Source organism: Amphibalanus amphitrite, unplaced genomic scaffold, assembly GCF_019059575.1.
Source record: "Amphibalanus amphitrite isolate SeventyFive unplaced genomic scaffold, NRLGWU_Aamphi_draft 000033F_arrow, whole genome shotgun sequence".
Classification (NCBI taxonomy): domain Eukaryota; kingdom Metazoa; phylum Arthropoda; class Thecostraca; order Balanomorpha; family Balanidae; genus Amphibalanus; species Amphibalanus amphitrite.
This window is the reverse complement of record NW_024881529.1, coordinates 1,472,813-1,496,195: the sequence shown is the minus strand read 5'-3', so window position 1 is coordinate 1,496,195 and position 23,383 is coordinate 1,472,813. Positions and strand designations below refer to the sequence as shown.

At 49.3% G+C, this 23,383-nt stretch overlaps 1 protein-coding gene across 3 annotated transcripts in view; it reads right to left on the bottom strand.

The window, feature by feature from the left end:
- The window catches only part of LOC122369314 (long-chain-fatty-acid--CoA ligase 4-like), a 34,661-nt gene that overhangs the window by 2,365 nt on the left and 8,913 nt on the right, over positions 1 to 23,383 (bottom strand). For 2 of the 3 annotated variants that reach the window (XM_043343966.1, XM_043343974.1), the window contains exons 2-14: positions 16,263 to 16,408; positions 13,233 to 13,334; positions 11,472 to 11,579; positions 8,540 to 8,717; positions 6,686 to 6,846; positions 5,141 to 5,271; positions 4,461 to 4,618; positions 3,819 to 3,979; positions 3,087 to 3,202; positions 2,269 to 2,441; positions 1,744 to 1,869; positions 738 to 875; positions 91 to 375 (exon numbers count right to left, since the gene is read on the bottom strand). In XM_043343966.1, the coding sequence (XP_043199901.1) occupies positions 91 to 375; positions 738 to 875; positions 1,744 to 1,869; positions 2,269 to 2,441; positions 3,087 to 3,202; positions 3,819 to 3,979; positions 4,461 to 4,618; positions 5,141 to 5,271; positions 6,686 to 6,846; positions 8,540 to 8,717; positions 11,472 to 11,579; positions 13,233 to 13,334; positions 16,263 to 16,397 (1,972 nt within the window). In that variant the 5' untranslated portion in view covers positions 16,398 to 16,408. Of the gene's footprint in view, positions 1 to 90; positions 376 to 737; positions 876 to 1,743; positions 1,870 to 2,268; positions 2,442 to 3,086; positions 3,203 to 3,818; positions 3,980 to 4,460; positions 4,619 to 5,140; positions 5,272 to 6,685; positions 6,847 to 8,539; positions 8,718 to 11,471; positions 11,580 to 13,232; positions 13,335 to 16,262; positions 16,409 to 17,558; positions 17,715 to 23,383 lie in introns of those variants that run through there. The other variant, XM_043343983.1, reaches the window with a different exon arrangement.

Below are 23,383 nucleotides of genomic sequence, written 5' to 3'. Positions count from 1 at the left end.
CTGTCAGTCCTCCTCTCCCCTCCCCTTCTCTCCTCTGCTCCTCTCTTCATTTCCCACACTACACCTCCCCCATCTCCCCGTTCCACTGACCTGCCCTGCCGTGCTCCGCCAGCACCCTCTGCACATGTCCCTCCAGCTCCTCGTTAGCACAGAGGTCGTCCAGGTCGGCCTCGGCCAGCGCCGGGCCCACGCTGGTGCGCGCCAGCTGTCGCAGAGGCGCCAGGTTCGGGAGCACAACGGCCACCACGTTGTTGCGAGACGACTCGGCGTACACGAACAGGTTGTCGACGAGCGGCGAGGTCTTCAGCACCGTCTCCACCCGGCCTAGGGAGATGTACTCGCCCGACTGCAGCTTCACCAGGTCCTTCTTGCGGTCTGTGATCGGCGGGAGAAATAAAAGGGATGGTTAAGCCAGGGGTTAAGGCCCAGGGTCAAGGGTATGGTAAGTCAGATGGATGCGATTGGCGTGGCTGCTCAAATGTAGCTGGATACTTGCAGTTCTCACTCTTGTCTAAATTTATTATTATTTACCCTAATAATATCAAGCCGCATCTAAATTACATACCTAAATGACGATAAGTGTGGTACATAACTTGCAATGTTCTGCCCTTTCATTTTATGCAGCCGGCAGTCATCAGGAAGTTCACGATATTATAAGACACTCTGACCGTGTGACACTCCCGACATTAACACTCAGTACCCACACACCCGTCCCGTGCCCGGCGTCCGACACTGACCGACAATGCGCAGGTTTCCGTTGGCACACATCTCGCCTATGTCTCCCGTGCGGAACCAGCGGAAGCCATACTCCTCGAAGAAGCTCTCTGCCGTCTTCTCCGGCAGCTTGTAGTACCCACGCGCCACGTTCTCGCCACCTGAGGACGTGAAGAAAGGAGTGTAAAAACCTCAACGTACGCGATAAGCCACTGACCGCACCTGATCGCAAAGACGGCGTGGGTTGAAGGCCCCAAGCGTGGGTTGAACACGCACCTACGCAAAAACGACGACAATGCATTGGCGACGCAGATTCAGACAGCAAATGACCGATTAAACTACTGAGACGCAGCTGGTGCCTCTTCAGAGTCGGGATAAAAACGCGGCGCTGCACTGCAAGCAACTGGTCAACAACTCAACACAAGAGGACTCTAGCTTTTATTCACTGATTATCATTTTTGCAGAGGCACTTCAGCTGCCAGGCTTTAAGGATAAAGAAAAACATTTAGATGGGAAAATAATATAACGTATCTAAAAACAATACAAAAAGTCTGACATTTTACAACAAAAGGATGCCTGGCGGCTAGCGGAGCACCTGGTCTCACAAAATACAAGGCGTGGCAAACAAAGCTTTTCTGGAGGATAATACCGCCTTCAAGATGTCACCAAGGTGACTCGAAAAAGCTGTAAGCCAAAGCCAATGGCAGTTAACTGACTTTGGTTTGCAATGAACCAGCTCATCGATTGCAGTCTCCAAGTGATGGGGTAGCAGTCCATGGAAATAACCGCTATCGCCGATATCGTTGTATAGATTACCGTCATTTAAGTGATATCCATTTCCGGCCCTTTCTCCCGCCATATTGCGCTTAGCTGTAGACATTGCAGGTTGTTGTGTGTATTGAATTGAAAATTTTAGCAATATGTTCTTTATTCATGTGTAGATTGTACGCACGTTTCATTCTCAGCCGATTCGTCCACTGGTGCGACGAATGAAGCCATGAAACAGAAGCTGGGCAAAGCCCCACTCACCGATGACAATCTCTCCGCGCGGCCGGGGCTGGTCCGTAGTGCGGTAGCTGCCCTCCTCCCAGTCCACCAGACGAATATAACAGCCCAGCAGCGGCGGGCCAACGCTACCCACCGACACGTCGTCGCCTGGGGAGGCCAGAGGGCGGGCAAGAGGTCAGCGAAACTGTATCGTCTTCTGAGGTCAAGGTCAAGTGAGGTGAGGTGAAGGTCAAGCCGGGTGGTCATTGATGGACCAGCCTATCATCGGTTATGTGGTGACGATGCGTTCTTGGTTATACGCAGGCTAGGGATAAATTAAAGAAGTAGCTAATCGTTTAATCATCACATGCGAGTTCTAAAATCAAACAAAACCCATCGAAACGGGCGACGCTCGTTTATATCCTGGCCACACCAGTACTAGCTGTCAAGCACAATCAAACCCTTCTTATCCCGACTACCTAGCTTCATTCACAGGACCACCAATACAATCCCACCTCCTCCTACCTGCAATCTCCCTCCCCCCCCCCACTCCTCCCCGCTCCGTACCGTCCATAAGAGTAGCACTGGCGTTGGTCTCCGTCAGGCCGTAGCCCTGCTGAATGGTGGCACCCATACAGCTCCGCACCATGTCGTGGGTATGAGGCGAAAGAGGGGCGCCTCCGCTAGCCATCGCGCGGACACGACCTCCCAGCAGCGCGGCGATCTTACTGAAAAACAGGCTGCGGGGTGGGGAGGGGCGTTAGTTAGTTTATCGACAGGGGCGTGCTGCGTGCGGATGTAGACTGTATGGAGAGTAGAAACTTTAGAGGGGACGGACGGATAGCTAGGGGATCATACACGCATATACTGAGATTAGGCGAGCCCTGACCACGGAAAGGATGTGATGCGAGCTCTCTGACAGATGTTAATTCTCACATGGACGGACTGCTAGAGGTGATCAGACAATCGTTACAGAGAGCGGACTAACAGAGATGAACAAACGTTAGCTGCTCTCAGCAACAGACAGCGGCAACAGTCAACAGAGGTGGTTTCTCAGACGATGAAACAGGGATGGATTATCATAGCTGGGTAACTATTAACTCTCAAACAGACAAACTGACAGAGGTGAGATCTCAGGCAGCCGTTGTGAGTAACGAGTCAGACCGTCTTCTACCAGATCGCGTCTAACCGAGCCTTCTAGCATCTAACCTAGCCTTTAACTTAGCCTTCTAACATCTAAAGTAGCATCTAACCTAGCCTTTCGATGCCTAACATAACACCAAACCTAGCACGTAGCATAGCCTTCTGAGTTCTGACATCCAACCAAACATCTAGCGTAACATATAACCTAGCCTTCGTTCTAACATCTATCCTAGCCTTCTAACCCGTGCATGATGGGCGTGTCGAAGCCGCGCCGCCGCCACGTGTTGCGATACTCGACCATCCAGTTGAACAGTGCCTTGGCCAGCGGACCGGCCGCCTGCAGTTTACTCTCGATACCCTGTGGGCCGTACAGACAGGGGTAGAAACAGGGTGGAATAAGTGCGAACGGAAGCCCGTTTGTTTCCTCGACGGCATATCATTCACTGATGGTCGATATCACACAATGACGGAATATCGATAAAGAATGCAGTTTGCAGGATGTTTCGAGGAGGTTTACGCTATAGTGCAAAAATGAAAATGACAGGAAAGAACTAGCACCGGTTGAGCTCTATCTTAACTGCTACCATGCTAAAAATATTAAAGCGATACTTTGAGATGTCATTGCTCCACAAAGAAACAGAACCACACGTCATCCACCACCAAGCAATTCAGCACTATTTCCACGTCTGGTACCCACCGCCAGACTCATCCGTAGCCCGAACCAATGAAGTAACGCTATTCCCGTTCCGTTCCCCAGCCCAGTTGCTCCGGCCCCATCAGCTCTACAGTCCCGCACCACGGTTTACCAGTACCACGCGATTCAGTACCTGTTGTTCAGTATCATTACCACAGTTCCCGTACCCCAGCCCACTACCACGAGTCAAGACTCGACTCACATGTACCCCGTCTCGTACCTCGGCCCTCTAGTGCCACAATTCACACAATGCACCCCTGTCCAGTTACCCCTGTCTTACCTGAACCACTCTATCCAGTACCATGGGTACAGCGGCCACCATGGTCGGCTTGAGCACCGAACAGTCTCCGCGGCAGCCGCGCTTCACCTTACTGGAAGTGTCCATCATGGTGAGGGGCGAGCTGTACCCGATCGGCACGCCGAACATGATGCAGCACATCTCTGAGGACAAAGACAAAGGTAGCTTAGTGGAGGACAAAGGAAGCTCAGTGGAGGGTGGCAGTCTCTCGCAGGTCCACGGCAAGGTGCTGGCTGGGTGCCCTAAGGAGGGATGATGTCACGAAAGGGCTTTAATTGATGAGAATAATGTTGATGCTGTTTTTGATGAGGCATAAAATACAATGTCGCCTTTCCATTCCACAGTCGAGACAACGAAAGCCTAAACCTATGTTGCTTAACACGGCTAAGTTGCCATCCAACCAGCACAGGGCTTATAAAGAAATACACATCCATTCGTCCATCCGTCTCTACGTCCATCCGCCTGTCTGTATGTGTCTGCCCGTTCGTCTGTCTTGGTCTGTCTGTGTCCGTTCCGTTCTACTCGTCCGTCCGTCCGTCCGTCCGTCCGTCCGTCCGTCCGTCCGTCCGTCCGTCCGTCCGTCCGTCCGTCCGTCCGTCCGTCCATCCTACCCATCCTACCCACCTCCCATGAGTTCGAGGACGTGTGCCAGCGGCAGGTATCCCAGGTAGATGTCCTCAGCCTGGATCTCTGTGCCCGTAGCGAAGCTGACCATCGTGCAGACCATGTTACCGTGAGTGATGAGCACGCCTTTGGGAACGCCAGTCGAGCCAGAGGTATACCTGTGGGCGGGGTCAGGGGGGGAGAGGTTAGAGGGTGGAGGTTAGGGGGGAAGGGAAGAGAGAGAGAGAGAGAGAGAGAGAGAGAGAGAGAGAGAGAGAGAGAGAGGAGAGAGAGAGAGAGAGAGAGAGAGAGAGAGAGAGAGAGAGAGAGAGAGAGAGAGAGAGAGAGAGAGAGAGAGAGAGAGAGAGAGAGAGAGAGGGAGGGATGGAGGGAGAGAGCAAAACAATGCCTAGGTGAAGTCTGTTAGCATTAATGACCTACCGGAGCAACAATACACAAAAATGACGGAACTTTGCCAAAGTCAAGGGCCATACCAACTGGGCTCTGGCGTACCCAAAATGTCCTTACTAGGACGAGCAGTTTGTAATATGTCGGCCCCTCATAGGTCTCCCCAATTTAACTCAACATTACAGAGCTCACTGAGAAGCTGTGTCTATGGGCCAACCGTTTCCCTATTGCTCTGGTATCTCTGATACCTCCACCACCCCGATCTCAGTGTGGCACCGTGCCGTCACACCTACATGAGAATAGCCACGTCCTGGCTGGTGGGCGGACTAGCGGCCACCGTCGAGTGTTCGCCCATCTGAAGCACGTCTGCAAACGATACGATGCGCAGGTCGTCCCGGAACGAGCCCGTGTCCGTCTTCTCTAGCTGGAACAGAAAGGAAGCGGGGTGAGGGGGTCAGGGTCACGGTGATAGAGAGCAAACGTAAGATACATCTTCCTTTGAGCCAGGGCTGCGGAGTCGATGGATTTACGGCGACTCCGACTCCGACTCCGACTCCGGCTTTCAAAAACCAACTCCGACTCCGACTGCGGGCAGAAATGTCGACTCCGATCGACTCCAACTCCCGACTCCGACTCCGCACACCTGGCAGGGCTGCGGAGTGCGGAGTCGACAGATTTTCGGTGACTCCGACTCCGACTCCGGCAGGGGTTTCCAATATCGACTCCGACTCCGACTCCGGTCACAACTGTCGACTCCGACCGACTCCGACTCCGACTCAGACTCCGCAGCCCTGCTTTGAGCACACCTTACAGGGAGATGCGGTGTCCCTTACAAGGACGGAGGTGGTGGCGTGTTGGCGAGAAAGGCGAGGCGTTTTGATGACGACAAAGCGATTTTGCCTTGCGTAGTGCAATGGCAAAGCGCATATTGATAGTGAAAAATGTGTTGATGGGTTTAAAGCAGAACCCCTGCAGCCGTTGACCTGTACAAATGCGGCGGTGTTCTGGTTTATTCTAAAACTAGTCGCTTTCGTCATTCAACACTGCCGGCATTCCACCACTTGCACCGCATCATGCCAGCCAATCTAAACATATCAGTCAGTATCTTAAACACAGTGCCGCCGACTCTAAGCATTATTTTCTGCCCCGTCGACACCTACGCAGTCAGAGGTCACTAAGTGTTCACTGCCCACTGTCCTCTCCACCCACACAGTCCCGCGTGACCGAGGTCCCGCCGGTGACGCCCGTCCCAGCCGTCAATGGGACTGATGACGACCTTTGTCCAGATCCAATCGGTCGTCAGCGGAATAGTGCGTCATCCACTGTCAGCGCGAATGACGGCGGCGAGCGAGGGTGAACTGAACCTCAACGAAAACACGGCGGCTTGTCAGCACTGCTTCAGCGTGACCCGTGACTCAATAGGTTAGGGTAGATGACTAGTGGGGTTATTTTGATAAAAAGCGTGTGATATAGTACATCTTCCTTTGACCACACCATATTATAGAGAGGTGAGGCATCCGTTACAGAGATCTCAGAGTATCCTATAATTAGCTAGATAAGCCCCCAGTCTGACTGATAATTGGTGGTATAATGTCTCATGTAGGGGGCACCCGACTGGCCATCTAAATCCTACTAGAATAACCGACGTCGGTGGCCAGTCATAGGCTAATCGGATATACACCCGGACCTGAAGGAAGTCCGGGAGACCCGTGTAATGGCCACCCTGGCGGCAGCCTTCTATCACATCCTAATCCGACTGGCTACGTCCCTGTAAGTTACAACTCACATGTATGTTACAGGCTGTAACACACAGGGGGAGACCCCGATCAGCAGCGTACCTGGTCCTCCATGTAGACGACGGTGTTGACGTTCCTGCAGCGTTCCAGGACGGGTCGCATCTTCTTCATCAGCTGGTGGGAGGTGATGACGTGTGTGACCTCAGTCTCGGTGATGCCGTGCACCACGGCGTCCTCCGACAGGGTCGTGTACAGCGTCACCACTGAAATAGGGTACCGCACGTCACCAGTGGGAGCAGGATACCTTACGTTACTTGAGGGTATGGTACAGTACGTCACCACTGAAACAGGGTGTGGTGCGTCACCACTGGGAACATGGTGCTGTACGTTACTAGTGGCCAGTGAGGTAAGGTACAGTGCATTACCACTTAATTAAACAGGGTACTGCAGGTCACAGGTGGGGTAAGGTAGTGGGTACGGTGCTTCACCACTACTACTGAAACAGGGCACAGTACAGTACGTCAACAGCGGGGCAAGGCACAGTGCCTCACCACTGAAACATAATGTGATGTGTCACCGTCGATACATGACATGATTTGTCACTACTGAGGGGAAGTACGAGCATATAACTTTGTCACTGAGACACAGGGTGTTGGTGACCACTGGTACTGGGGCAAGGTAGAACATGTCACCATGAAAATAAATGTAAATGAAGTGCAATACAGTGATTCACCAATCAAACACAGGCACCGCCTGGAATAGGCCGGCAGATTAGAAATAAGACGGAAGCCAGGTTATCTGTGCAACCAAACTGAAGCTTGCCTATAAATCTTATGACGTTTGCATGCCTTCATTACGCTTTATCGCCATTATAAATCAACGAAAAACGGGATGACTAACGACCATGCATCAAGGATTGACGATCATTCGAAGCCGCACAAACGCGTTTTATCAGCAAAACATTTCGGGGAACTCAAGTGATAGACGGATTCATTTATGGGTACCGCAAACCAAATATAGCCGTGAGCTAAGTACTAATCAAGGTTGATAGCGGCTACTGCACTGTGATTTTGATGCGAGGAAAGCTATAGATAGTGACTCCCAAGAACAGATAACAGGCATGCTTAATCATATACATAGTCATAGTGAATCAATCCAAACGAAAATACACCTACGCCTGTTATATCGCAAATCATTACCAGATCGCAAGAGTTTGTAGATGAACTCACTGTTATTCATGCTACGTAACCCATGTGACGTCAACACTAAACAATCGGGTGTCAGTTGCACATGTGAGGACGTCTTCTTATCGAAATCATCGGACGTCTCAAAACATACTCTTGACCATGGTAAAACCAAAAGCAAATACAGCGTCATTGACATGGCTCCGTGAGACAGCAAGGTCAGCCCCAGTGCGGTGACCGCAGCAGCTGGCGGTTTCACGAACCAAAGAGGAGATCGCGTCAGAGTTCTGGACCGTCTACGGGCACGGCGGTGGCCCTACACGAGACGCATGGTTGGTAATCGGTAACAGGATGTTAGACGCGGAGCGGCGTTCAACCACAAGTGGAGTGTGAACCACATACACGGTTCGCTAAGATGAGACAACATTGGAGCCGACACTCTGTAAAAGCGAAGTAATAACCAGACTCACCAGTGCGTTTAATGAAGGAGGGTGATTAAAAATGCGCATCTGACGCCTGTGTAATGCTCTGACACTCTCAGTACTGCTGGGCTGGTCCATTACTTTGGAATGAACGGTGCTCAACGCCATCAAATATACCAGTGCTCTCCACAAATTAGATTTAAACGGCATTCCATTCCTAACGATACTACAAACGCCGCTGCAAGTTGTAACACAACACCGTACCGCACAACTCTTCCAATTTGGCCGCCGGCCAGCCTCCCTCCCTCTCCCCTCCCCACCCCTCCACACACCCTCCCATCCTGTCTCACCTGTGATATTATGCAGGAAGGCGGCCAGTGCCGAGACGAGCCACTCAGCACGCGTCTCGGCGAACACTACCACCCGATCGCCGGGGGACAGGCCCAGTTCGCGCAGACCGCGGCCGAACCAGGCGGCTCGATCGCCAAAGTCCGTGTAGCTCACCCATCGGTACTCGCCCAGATCGTACTGAGGACGGTGGAGAGGACGAGGTCAGTTATTCGGCGGTAGAATATGGTTATGAGTTGGGATAATTCTCACTATTCTTTCCACCGAGGGATGTCAGTTATCTGCACTAAGACTGTATATGAATACGTGAGCACATGAGTAATTCGTCTAATTCAACAGAGGCATCCAGAATTGAAATGCTGAGCACATGTCAACATGACATGAGCACATGATTACCTTTCCAGAATGAGCTACAAAGGAAATATCATCAAAACTTTCACTAAGAACAAAATAAAGACATGCACCCACGCCACTTTTAAAACGCACCAGTCGCGTCAGCTCGCCATCCGATTCTATTCAGGTCGACAACCGGTGAGTTTTTGCGCCGGTGACATTCTCTGGATACTCATTGGTTCAGCGGTGTCAGGCTGGTGCGAGGACAGGAGGTGGATCCGTTGTAAAATGAGGCTGCGGACGGAATATGAAAACGAATTATGGCGTGGTGGTAGGTTAGGGAAGGACGGGACATGGCAGGAGAGAGCAGAACGTGATGGAAACGCGGATAAGAACTCAGGTAGGGGGAGGACAGGTCGGAACCGGTAAGGGCAGGTCAGAACATCGGAACAAGCATATGTCATGTGGAAATATATGGGTCCGGATCCCCTCCCGGTATGATGAAGGTGCAATGTGCATGACTCATAATAAGACAATTATTACATACCCCTTTAGTCCTACGCGCAGTGTGACGAAATATGAGCAAAAAAAAAACTTTGTTGAAAGTTATCGGGAAAAGTTTCTGACATGTCCTCTCGCTTGAACAAATAACTTTAAAGTGAAGGCTAGGCCAAAGTTGATTCTACCCACGCACCGCTCTCAACTGCGATGTTTCCTGGGCAAAAGATTCCGCCTACATTCTGTCGCGGCATCAGAACTTCACACATATCTCCCTTCATTATTCCCGGAAACGAACAGCCTACAACGTCCAAGGCAGGCTTGTACAATAATTCATCACACCATTAAAGGACGTCGCTTGTCGCGTCACGCAGGCTCAAGTGGCGGCGTTTTCAATGTCATGCAGAATTGTATAGCCGTTATCAAGCCATGTGTGTTCAGGTAAAGAGGCCACGTGTGTTTAGTGAGCACCTCTCGTGATACAATGCGCTCCGATAAGGCTTTCCGCGCGTTTATCGCCGAGCTGATACATCTCGACTGACCAGGGCACGATATGGAGACGTGACCTGATGCGTCAGGAGAGGACGTGGGTAGTCAAGGACGAGCTGAGGGGAGGGGCGCTCCGAATATGGAGATAACGTACAATCAGCGATGGACAGAGATTGTTCGTGGAGCAGTTATTAGTGAGTAGACTATACCTATACAGAGTTATCAAAAAAAATTGGAACCCCTAACTTAAAATGTCTGTAAGTCAGAAAATTGTCACTTTATTGGCAAATTGCAAACACCATTAGAAAGAGCGTTCAATTCTCTATAACACCAAGTTGATTGAACTTAATTATTATTATAAATATTGCCCTAGACATATGCCTAAAAAATTTGTGTCACGAAACTCAGTGAAAAGGTTTTGAACATTATGCGCAAATCAGTGATTGACGGTTTGCTGTTCTGACCATGTCGCTTGTTGGAGGTCCATGAATAAAAATAGCTCATTCACGTGCTATTGTCAGGAAAGGAAAGGCTGACGGCCTGCTGGGACCAGTTGTCCCAGAGACTGCTGGTCCGCGCCGTCGGAGCTGTCCCCAAGCAACTGCAGGCCTGCGTGACGGCCCACGGAGCTCGCGTTGAGCACATGCTGGGATGAACAGCGGAAGCTAGGACGCGTGTATCTGTTCTACTGTGTGCTTCTGTGTAAACTTTTATGAAATAAAATTGAATTTGGATGTGGCGTTATTCGCAAAAAGACAACAGATAGAGTGCTAACGGATTTCAGCGCATTGTTAGCATTTGGTGATTTCGTTTCACTCAGTTTTCTGACGCTCATTCCAAAAGCTAATAGTGTGCCAATGCTTCAAAACATACAGGCACCAATTTGACGTGTTTTATAGAGGATTTAATACTCTTTCTAATGGTGTTCGCAATTTTTTGTCAATAAAGTGAATATTTTCGGACTTATAGACATTTTAAGTTAGGGGTTCCAATTTTTTTGGATCACCCTGTATATAGTCAGAAGTCAGTAGTCAGCAGTCAGAACTTGGCGCTGCTGACAGTCAGTGAGATATGCTCCCTATCAGCGCTAGCGACGCACAGATTATATATATATATAGGTACCCAGAACCACCACTTCACATGCAAGAGGGAACCTTGAGCTCCGATTCACAGTTAGACAAAAAAAGGCCACTGCGCTTGGAGAGCATGCGACAAACATGATCTCTGATAAGAGAAACCTATCGTGATTCTGTGACAAAACAGCGTTTCTTAGAGCTACAACCGTTACATGGATGTGTTTCACACACACACTAAAGGGGAGAACTAATAACTATTAATCAATTAAATCAAGAGCCAAACACATTATCTGGTTAGCACAAAGATGTATGCGAGCTCCGGCAAAATACCGAAGCTCATAATCTTCGGGGGTATCGAATCACCGATACCCCCGAACCCGATTACGATACGCTGACGAAGCTTTGTAATACAATTCGAAAGCTCCGACCCGAACGATTTCTTGTGGAGTTAAGTCCTCATTCAATTATTAAAATACCGAAGTTTAGCGATAATTTGTCTCTCGTCTAACACCATCACGGCCCGGCCAAGCACACGCACCTTTTTGAATATCTTCCCATTGGGCTGTTTCTCGTCTTCTTCGGCCAGCACCTCCCGCACCCCGAAACAGGGCTTGTCGCCGTGCTGAGCGATGGCATGACGCACAACCTGAGGGGGGCAGGGGTCAAGGGGTCAGCCAGAGAAGATCAGAGGGTCACGGGGCCAGTGGGAGAGGGCCAGGGGTCGGTGTCTTGGAAACACCACTGAAAACATACCCGTGGGCAGACTAGATGGTCATTCAGCCCGGGTAGGAGAAGGAAGATGATGCGCGCAGTTATCGAAGCTGCCGTATAGGCTGAATCGTGTGTTGATGTGTCCAGCCAATGAGACTGATTGACAGAAATGATGATAGCCAGTGCATGTGACCATAAACTGGAACCTTCGCGTGGGTGGGGAGTAAATGGGTGCGCAGAGGTCAAAAGACGGCCGAGAGCAGCCTTGTGAGTGGTCGGGAGAGCAGTCTTGTGTGTGTGGGACGCAGATAGTGCCCCAGAAGCACAGACTGCAGTGTGTGTGGGTTGATGCACTCGCTCAGAATCACCAGCTACGCAGAATGTTTGGAAATAGGGAATAGTGCGAATGTCTGCGTTTCGCGATAATGTCAACGGTGTACTGCGCCACAGAACTCGCAAAAAAAGACTGACGAGTATTCAGAGGGCGGACTCACATTACAGGCCTGGAAGACGCACGAACCGGACCTAACCTTCAGTTCTGTTACCGGTAATACAGCACAAATAAGGCTCAGTGCGTTAACCCTTGTGCATATTTACACCAGCCTCTGAATATCCCAACACTTTTAAATAAGAACTTGAGAAAAGAAAAAAACTCAAAGCACTGCTGATTTTCTTTCCGTGAAAGCGCTTCCTGCCTCAACTGGTAGGAATACCCAAGCAATAAAAATCGCTATTTCCCCCGCTGAGGCCAGTGTCAGGACAAACACGCCCATTAGTGACAGTCCGTGCCAGGCGCTGGGGTCCTCATACACTATGCAGGGCGTTACACCTGCCCCTGCGGCGACCGCAGATCGTCCTACCGACAGGGCGACCGACAGCTGACCAGTCGATGGGACAATAAATCGTTACACTGCGCCATCACAGTGCGTGTGCGGAGTGTGCGAGAGGTGGTTACATTGCACTGGGGATACCGTAGGCCGGAGTATTGCTGGTTTTGAATTTAGTAAGGGCAGTGAGAAGCAACATTTATGTCGAACATGGTAAAGCTGGAGCAAAATTTGTATTAAAAAGATAAGGGCGTAACTTATTAATGAAACATGTCGCATATAAAAGCTCGGGCGTTTTGTACATATATAATGCCGCAGTAATATGCGTATTGGGTACATAAGCCTTAGCTTACCTGCAGGGCATAAAGCAAACACGAAAGTGACAACATCGCTTACAAAGGCATCCAATGTGAAATGTCCATGCCATATTGCATCAACCAAGCATTGTTAAATGTTACAAAGCAGCAGCGGGCCCTATTGTAGAAACATCTGTGAACGAAAAGTTTGCAGCAATAACAGCTTCAGCCTAGCAGTAGTTAGCAGTGACGACGAGCAAAACAAGCAGTGACGACTGACGGGAGCAAAAGGCGGCGACGGCAACAGAATGAGTAATTGAGGTGCAATTACATCAGTGACCGACAGGAGTGAAGACAGCAGTGGAGGCAGTTTCGCAGTGGCAAACAGTGAGAGCAGTGTCAGTCAGTGACAAATAGAACCAGAAGTGACAACATTAACAGTTAAAGGACATCAGCAGCTCTCACCTTCTCCACGGTATCGAGGCCGAGCCTTTTGACGGCCAGCTGCAGCTCATTGGGCGGGTCGAAACGGCGGTAACAGCACGGAATGTCCGGCACCTGACGGGCCTGTCGGAGCGAGAGGACAGTCGTCAGGTCAGTCAGGGTCAGACTCAGGTCAGGGCGGGTCACAGAGAGGCCAGTGGTCAGGTCAGCTTACCGTAATCCACTGAACTGATCGACAAAGGTTACTCGAGCATGGATTGAAACAGACCAGAGGAAAAAAACGCGTAGAAAGTAGCTTGGTGTGTATGAGGCCAGACGACAAAAAGACTGGGACAGATCACATAGGGATGTGAATATGAACCTCATGTGTAAAGCCTAAACAAAACACACAAAGAATAGTTCGCAAAAAGGTGCTACGATGAAAATGTCACATTTCTTATACAGGCAAAACAACAGGTCTAAACATTATTTCAATTAGTGCAAACAATGTGCTAAAGCTCATTACTTGCTCATTACTTCTCAAGTGTCGGGCCCATGTATATCTCGATGGTCGCTGTACTGTTTCTCCCTATCGAGTATCGGCCAGGTATATCTGGCTGTGGTGTATTTCTCTCCAGTGTCGGGCCCAGGCATATAAAGCTATAGTGTATTCCTCCCAAGTACCAGCCAGACGTATCTCGCCACTCCATGTACCGTGTCGTTTCTCCGGCGGCGGCCGCCACTAATCGACGTGTGCGTGGTCAGTCCACACGCCGGCTTGTCGCAGCGCTGTGCAAACACGGGCTATCGGAGCGGCGGGCGGCCCTTCGGACAGATAACGGTTCAGCTCTGCGCGGCAGGCATTGGTGCCGACCGGGGATGACTGGCACGGGTGGGTCACGCAGTCTCAGAGCTGGGAGTACTCCACACGGCAGTGACTCGGCCCGGAACCGTGGGGTCACGGAGGAGCTTCGCTCAGGGAATACTCCACAATCCACATAACACTGATTCAGCCCGCAGCCAGAGGGTCACGATGGTGCTCCGCCAGAGATGGCGTTATATCTTGAGAAATGAGAACATTTAACTACAGTGGCTCTGCTGGGAATAGAAAGATCACCGAGGTATTTCCTGTTCACGCTCAGGCTATGGAGTCCGCAAATACATAGAGATTAGCTCCGGTCGATGCGGCTTTTGGAAAGGCTGAGGCGTTGCCCGCCGCTTGGGCCGGTTTTCGATTAGGACAGTCTGGAATATAGTCTCATGTTTATACGACTTAGACGAATGTGGGCAGCGCTATAGACTTTGGAACCGAGGAGTCGTACATATGGGCCAGCTACTAGACTTGTTGACAATAAAAAGTGAGCTAGATGGTAAAAACAGCCTACCAGACATCTGATGCTATCTCAGATAGCTGACCGATCCGGTAGTGGCCAGTCATGACTAGCAGAAACCGGTTATAGCCGATCAGCCCGAGGGCAAAGGCCAGCCCCAGGTCAGACTACACTGGTTCTTTTCAGAGGTGGCGTTTTTTTTTTTCGAGCAGACATTTACAGAGGCCATCAACGACCACAACTACTTACGAGTATGTCGTTCAGATTCAGCAGTTGACCAGATATGAATCACATTTCGTTAATAAAAATCCAGACTGAATATACTGATTTGTAGGCATTTCCTATGGACCCTGTTAAAATAAAAACATGCCATGAACTTATATCGATTTTGTTGTTGGACGCTGGTGTCCGTGCTCAATCACTTGAACAACAGTTCTCCGTCACAATTACTTCGAGATGTCCATGCCCCCAGCCTTCTAACCACAAAAAGCGGGCCCGTTTAATAACATCCACTGCATATGACACAATGGCATGTAACCCACATAATGTTGCTACGCCACGGATGCACTACTGACGCGACAGTCTGCAATGTTGATATGTAATGGAATCCCACCAGTCTGCAATGTTGATATGTAATGAAATGTAAATAGAGGGCGTGTGCGGGGCGCCCCGGGTGGACGTATCAACACGTCGGCTTCTGATATAAACGAAGCATCTGGACGAGATCTGCAGTACCGAGATCGGTCGCTAAGGATCACCCGACGTGAAGGCATGTATGAGAAATATGCCTCTCGCCCGCTTCAGAAATTTCGTCATCGTGTTACCAGCAGTCATCTGGTTAGGGTCAGGACTCAGGGTATTGCTCTGTTGCTATACGGTGTCGTAAGAAAAGTCAGTCGAAAGTTTGACCCCTCCCGATACACTGAACCAGACGGCAAATTCTCAATAACAGGCAATGTATTCGTCGCCGCCAAAAGTCCTAAACCCATTCTCCAGCGGCCATTCACCCGCCCGATGCCCTAATCCCACCACGCTCCCGATTTCTTCCCCCTTCCTCCCATCCATCGGTCCCACCATCCCACCACTCCGTGCAGGAGTTTCCCTGCCCTTACCACACCACCGCGTCGGTTCCCACATAATAACCGCCGCGTCGGTCCAGCCGCGGCGCGGGACGGACCGTCGGACTTATGACAGGATGGCACCACCCCATCCCCTGCGGGCGATTATCACATCCTGTCCCGGCCCGCGGCACTGCAAGCAGGATGCCGTTGACAATTGGAGGACGCAGTGATAGGAGAGTGCAGACAACGCCAGGGACAGAGCCGTTAGCGTGCTGGTGGGAGAGGCGGATGTAAGAGTCAAATGTCTCGAGAAAACAAGCGCTCGCAAGAGACAAAAGACTAATGACCAGCCTTGTTAAACTTGCGTAATGTAACATTTTAAATTGAAGAATCGACCACTAGGGGATTTCAATGGCTGCGTATCATTCCTTACAAGTTGATGTTAACTTACGTATCATCAGCCATATTTCGAGATAAGCATTCCCAGGCCAGATGGTTCCATTCGGATATCCATCGGATATCCATACGGATATCCGATCCATCCATATACAGCCGTCATGCTTCGCGCACCGAATCCATTCATGAGAAGGTAAGGTACCGCCCCGTCGAACCATGACGGACAGAGTGGGGCGGGGAGTGTGTGTGTGTGTGTGGGAGGGGGAGGAGCAGTGGGCACTCACCCGTATCCGTTTCGCTCGGCGCACCTGGCGCCACGGCCACTGGACAAGGCTGTACAGCGGTAGAGTGATCACATCGTAGATGAAGACGAGACCCGAAACGAGCCATACCACGGCAGATACCATAGTCTCGCCCATGGCGGATGGTCCTGGCGGGGAGAAGGGGGGGGGGGGAGGAGGGTCAGTGTTGGACTCATTGGTAGAGTGGTGAGTGGCAGGCACCACGGCCGATACCATAGCCATGGCGAACAGTCCTGGAGCGCGTGGGGAGAGGAGAGAGAGGTCAGTACACTGACCCAGTGCAGCAGTGTTGAGTTACATATTTAAGGCTGGCGGAAATTGCATGCCTGAGAAAGCTAGAGTTGTCTGTGTTTTCTGCTATAACCATAAGCATTGATAATGAAGTTCTCAAACACGCACATTTTGTCAAAATATGGAGTTCAATGCTTATATGTATAATAAAATTGCTTTTAAATGCATGAAGATCCTGTTCAACTTTTGGCAAATGGTGTGATTTGCAGTGCAAATAATTCATCGTTTAGAAACTGCGAACGCAGAAAGTTCACTCCGCATTTCCTCATGTTCATTATTCAACCAGTGCAAGTGTCGAGGTGAGAAAACTTTCCATTCGAGAATAATATGAGGATCGGTATGTAAAAATAAAGGCCCGATGGAACGGAAAAAAGTGTCGTCGTAGGACGCAGAATGGCGATTGGTGATGCCACTGAAATCACTATTCCTTGCCTGGCTATCGAGTCGCAAGGACGCGACTGCCAATGAATAGTTTAGATCTTAAATCATGCGTCTGTTCAACTTTCACATGGCAATAATATCGTAACTATAAAATAAAATGAGCATGTCTATTGCCTAAATCTTCCCAAACCGCATTAAATCGATGATCAAGCATTGTCTATCAAAAAGCAAACAGCCACACCTGTTTCTTATGTAACAGAACCTGCAACAATGCACGACGGGCGCTGCTGCGCGTTACATAACGGCCTACCTCAGTAATTTGGTAGCCGAGCCTATGGGGACGCCAGGATCGATTATGCTCACCGGCTTCACAGAACACTACGGCACAATCCCAGGTCAAGGGAAAAGACCAATATCAAGAGCTTTTGACTCTAGACTGCTCTATGTTCAGCCCAGAAAACTTTGCTAGAATTTGAGACGGCGAGGTTCACCCATTAAACCCTTGCCCAAACAATTCAGTGCCTTAGAAACAACAACAACAAATACAATTCAATACCGGCCACCTGAACAGCGAGCGCTTAGCATACCCCGCGCCCCACTTCCTACCTTGAATGCCGATGCCCTGAACACGCGTGCCAGTGACAGCGGGGAGCGTGCGGAGTCGACCGCGGCGGAACAGTACCTGGCGGCGGGCCACCCCGGGCTAGACTGGCCGGCACCCGCCCCCGCCCGCCCTACCGCCGTCGCCGCCCCCGCCCCGCTACTCCACGGCAGCGGCGGCCGCCGTGACGGCGATGAGAGCATACACGCACCGCGAGGGTGCGGGGTGTGAGTACCACCGAGTGAGAATTAAAAATAGGCCAGGGGTAGTCAGGGATAACTGACAAAGATTGAAGGTACCTAGAACAGACCTCTATGTTCAGTTCACCCTCATCACACTGCGTGGAATGTATTCGTTTTTCGACAAAACCGATAATAACTCAAAGACTATGATATTGGTCACTCGGAAATTCTAGCATAATACGCGAGAGGCTTCAAATCTTACATTGGACTCTTCACAGTATACATTTTCCACTCAGTTTGGCAACGTTACAAAAAAGTTTATAGTTGCCGCCCTCCCCCTCCCCCCGCTCCCAAACAAACTTTTGCCTTTTGCTGCCATACTTGGCGTAATTTATTAAATGATGGACCCAATCGAAAGAATGGAGTAGGATCTCTGTGGTATGAATTCCTATCGGCTGATAACATAGCATAGCCCTCGAGCTATTATCGGCTTTGTCAAAAAAAAAAAAAAAAATACCTACCTCGCAGTGGAATGAGGGTTTAGCGGTGAGCTCACAATGAACATGACCAAGCACAATGAACAAGTATAGCTTTGCAATCCCCCGACTAGGTACCAGAATCTTTTCAACAGAGATAGTATGGTGGCTATCGGTTCACAAGACTACAGGGCTCACGGGCAGCTTCGCATGTTCTCTGAATCGCGAAAAGATAATTCAAATAAAAACTAACGCACTTTATGCCGGCAATTCAATCTTCGATTTATTAATTCATCGCAGAATGCATGAAGATAAAAGTGACATTTACCTAAACGTTGATCTATGCACTCTAGACCAGATAGCTGCCGCTGATTTTCCGTCACGACAAATTTCCGGGCGGCAACCGGAGTTCCCGGTAAACCAAAAGGTCCCTTGGCAGATGGTGCAAATTGCAAAACGCCTCAATCGCACAGTGGGCACGGATTTGAACTTTTTTACTTGGTTAGCTATTGGGCGTGGGGACTTTTTTTTTAAATAACTTCCAAGTTCAAATTCATAAATGATCACCATACACCATTTTCAAAAGGCTGCAGTCCCCTATAAGTCGCCGAGCACCTACATGCGTTTTATACGCCGATCCCATATTTCACGCCAACAGCAATTAGCATTCTAAATTTCTACGAAGCTCGTTCGTCCTGCTATGTAGTCAGCTGTCGGACTTTACACCAGCCCTCTGTTTTGACTCACCCCATCGCGTCCTCTATAACTCCCGACCAGCGCCGTCTAGTGGCACAAACCATAGGCAGTACGGCATCCCACACGGCATGACACGCCCAGGCTCCCTTCCAGTCAGTCGCCGCCATCTAGGTTACCGACGGTCCTCATTAACCCGCGCCCCACTGGGGGGGGCTATTTATAGCCCCCCCTCCCGTTTTTCTGCAATAACTTCCAAACCGCTTGACGAATCGACGCCAAACTTTCAGTACCTTTGGCTGCATCAATTTGATACCTTGTGTCAAAATTTGAACTTCGTAGCTACTACAGGTCGGCCGGAAATGACGTCAGAGTGACGTCATGTTCGTCCGATTTCGACGCAAAACATTGAACCACGGCAATCGCTCCCAAGAGCTCAGTTTTTAAGCTAGATCCAATTTCTTTGCATGAAAGGACTCAGAATTGACCGCGCTATCAAACTGCTATCTCGGATTTTCAAAATTTTGAAAATTTCGAAAATTTTATATAATAATATTCAAAATTTATATTTTTATATTTTTTTCAAAAAGTTCTTGACTTTTCGAAAAAACCGGAATATATGTGACAGAACGCATAATTATGACTAACTCTAGCAAGTTTTAGCTAAATATCTTCAAAAATGGCCAAGTTATACGCATTATTGCAAAAAATTCACAATTATTAATTTTTCAAATCAATTTTTCAGTACGTATTTGGCATCGTAGACCAATATAAATGGCACCATCGTGTTCCTGAGCTCAAACTGCATCCAATAGACACCTTTTTTGTTGAAAAATTTCAACTTCAAAATTTGACCTTTTTTGACCTGAAAGTGACCTGACCTAAGCTAATTTCGACTCAAAATGACCTTGAATGACACAGACGACATCAAATTCGAAATCTATGGCCTAAATGGACCATAAGACATGTGTCACGTGACCGACGCATGATATAATATTTTCGTGACCTGTGATGACCTGACCCTGACCTGAAAATCAAAGTACAAGTTTGGTACCCTCAAGGTATCTAGAGCATCTGTTCACGAGTGTGGAAACCAAAAATGAGCCTGATCTGACTTGTAAGACGGCGGCCAGAGCCCAAAATGTGAACAAGCCAAAGTGCTAATAATTTTTACTTTGACCTGACCTGTGACGTCATCGGTGACCTCGAGGTCAATGAAATTAGGTTTCGCTCGACAGTTTTTCCGGGGCTATCAGACGCCGTTTGAATTTTGACGATCGGCCCAGTAGTTTCGGAGTTAGGAGGGGGGGCTATGAATAGCCCCCCCCCCCCCAGTAGGGCGTGTTATACACAGACCCCAGTGGGGCGCGGGTTAAGACGGTCTTGTAGAATGTAGAACGCTTTGGCATGTGTCTGGTCTTGTCAACACCAGACAAAGAACAAAATACTGACAAGTGTGACCCCCAAGGGGACAAAAACTCGACGCCATGTGTTGAGTAAAATTGAACAGCAGCACAAACAAGCGAAACTGGTGAGAGGTTTTGATACTTACTCAACTACTCACTCAACTCTCATCAGTTTCACTGATATATCTGTGTCGATGTTCAGTTTTACTCAACAAATGAATTGGGTTTGATTCCCCATCAGGGGTCACACTGGTAGATGGAAGTCATTTTTGAGACTAACTTATTAAAGTGAGAATATGGTACACAGTTGTTACAGGGAAAGGGCAAAGGGGTTACATGACCTTGGACAGAGGAAGCCACAGCAAGCTTGTAGTCAGTGGTAGGTACTGCTATCCAAGGGTGTAACTTTTGCTTTTGAGATGGGGGTGCACTTGGTGATGGGGGCGACCTTCAATGAGGATAGGGGCGCTTCCAAGGTGCATAGATGGCGCATACATTATACATTAGCGTCGCCACGGGGGACAAGCGGGGCAGCTTCCCCCCCCCCAACCCCCGACCGGGCTCCCCCTTAGATCGATGCAGATCAGATGAGATTTTGGGGTCGGCAAAAAATGGGGGTAGTTTTCATGAATGGCTGTAAAGTCAGAATCGGTTGGAGTCGAGAGTCCCAACCAGAGTCGGAGTGAGAGTCGCCAACATTTTCAGGACTTCGACTCCAGGCTCGAACGTATCATAACTTTGATTCAATCCATGTCTTGGCTGGTGTTAGCTGAATTTTACACTCGGTTTTCAACACTGTTGTGGAGCTGGGAGCAGCCCCCTCACCTCCTCTCGGGAGCAGCGCTCCGTCCACGCGCAGAGACCGGGTCCGTCTAGCACCTACGCTGACACGAAATTTTAGTGTCAAGACCACTAGCGTCGCCACGGGGGGGAGGCAAGCGGGGCAGCTTGCCCCCCCCCCCCCAACCTTCAACCGGGCACCCCCTGAGATCGATGCAGATCCGATGAGATTTTGGGGTCGGCAAGAAGTGGGGGTAGTTTTGAAGAATGGCTGTGAAGTCAAAATCAGTTGGAGTCGCGAGTCCCAGCCACAGTCGGAATGAGAGTCGCCAAAACATTCAGGACTTCGACTCCAGAATCGAACATATCAAAACTTCGATTCAATCCATGTCTTAGCTGGTGTTAGCTGAATTTTACACTCGGGTTTCACCAGTCTAGCACGCTGACACGAAATTTGTGTCAAGACCTAGCTCGAAAAATTTGGGGTTGGGTTGGGGTCTTTTCCGACTCTGGCCAAAGTTCTGTGACATGTTCAAGTGCCGTTAAAGTGCCACAGGGCTAACGAGGGCCGTGCGTAGGCTCCTAAAAAGTCCCACTGAACTCTAAGAAGGGATCCCACGCTAGTTTCCGAGGGACCCAAACTGACCTCTGAGGGCCCTCAGGCCGGCACTTATGAACACCACTACGATCTTCCAACGCTGATTCTGAAGGCTCGGGTGCAAATCTTTGAGAGCCACTTTGGCAGTCCTTTTAAGGGCCTCCGCCGGTCTCAACAGCCCCATATTGGCTTCTGAGGGTCCATCGGTGTGCAAGGGGCGGACCCATGGTAGTCTCTGAGGGCCCTTTCGACTTTGACGACCATCCTTACGACAGGCCTATGAAGACCTACACGGGCCTTATCATAGAGGGGCTACGTGTGCCTCTGAGCAGGGCTGCGAGGTCGGGGTCGGAGTCGGTCGGAGTCGACAGCTCTGACCGGAGTCGAAGTCGGTTTTGGAAGCCGGGGTCGGATTCGAGTCGAAGGCACCGATAAATCCATCACGGAAACTGAGCATGCTAGAATATGGATTTTTAGAAGGGCGAACCGATTTCCTGGATCATTTGCAACTCTTTTTTCTGGATAAGGTTTGGGATCATCTGCACGGGCTCGTCCGAGGGAGGGAGGGGGAGGGGCCCTACAGACCCATTGTATCCTTCCCATTAATAGGCTCTACCCTGCTAAACTAACGTAATGGGTAATGCGTTTTTAACTGACGTAACTGATTTAGCCCAGGAAATCCTAAAAAAAAAATACTTTCTACATTTCATAGCTAGAGGAAAAACTGTATCACCATTGCATTCCTCGCGCCATGGCGCGTCGAATGACATATAAAACGTGTAAGTCATGACTATAGAAGGGCATGATTAACCCGCGACCACCTGGGGGGGGGGGTCGGATCCGACCCCCCCCCTCAGTTTTTCTCGAATAACTCATGAACCGCTTACGCTATCAACTTGAAACTTGACATACCTTCTCCCCTATCAATTTGACGTCTCCTGTGTAATTTTTAAGAATGTTTTTTTTTCAAAACTTTTTGAGATATATCGATTTTAGTGATGTAACTACATGGCGTTTTCAGTCAAAAAGTGGGAAATGTTTAAAAAATCGCCAAAATTCAAGGTTTAAAGCAAATTGCAAATTAGGGACATGAATAGACGCAGCTCAACGAGTTCTTTAAAATGGCTTTCTCGGATTTCCCATAACATGCGTTTTTCACCCCTAAAAATTCAAAAAACTATATTTTTTTGGAAAACAGCTAATAAAATCCAAAATTTTCAGAACTTTCAAAAAACCGGAATATATGTTATAGAGCTCTATTAGAACATTAGATGTCCCAAATTTCAACTTTCTATCTTGATTTTTGACCCCCAAATTGTAAAAAAATAGCTCCAACATGGATAGGGCATGGTGACGTCAAAAGCATTTTCGTGAATTAGAGGCACTTCTGAACATCGCATGTGAAAACAAATGGCACCACTAGATTCCTGGGACAAAGCTCGTCTAGAAAAGTGCATTTGTATGTCAAAAATAAAAAGCTGAAAAATTGACTTTTTTTCTTAGCCCTCGTTTAGTTATGTATGGTATAAACGATTTTTTTATGCTTTCAATGCACACTTATCACCAGCACAGTGACTTGGGGTCACATATAACCATTACCAACGGATTCGGCGTGAAAAATAAGCCATAAACCATGTGTCGCACGCCCATGTAGCAGAAAGTGAAAACCGTGACCTTTCGTGACCTGACCTGACC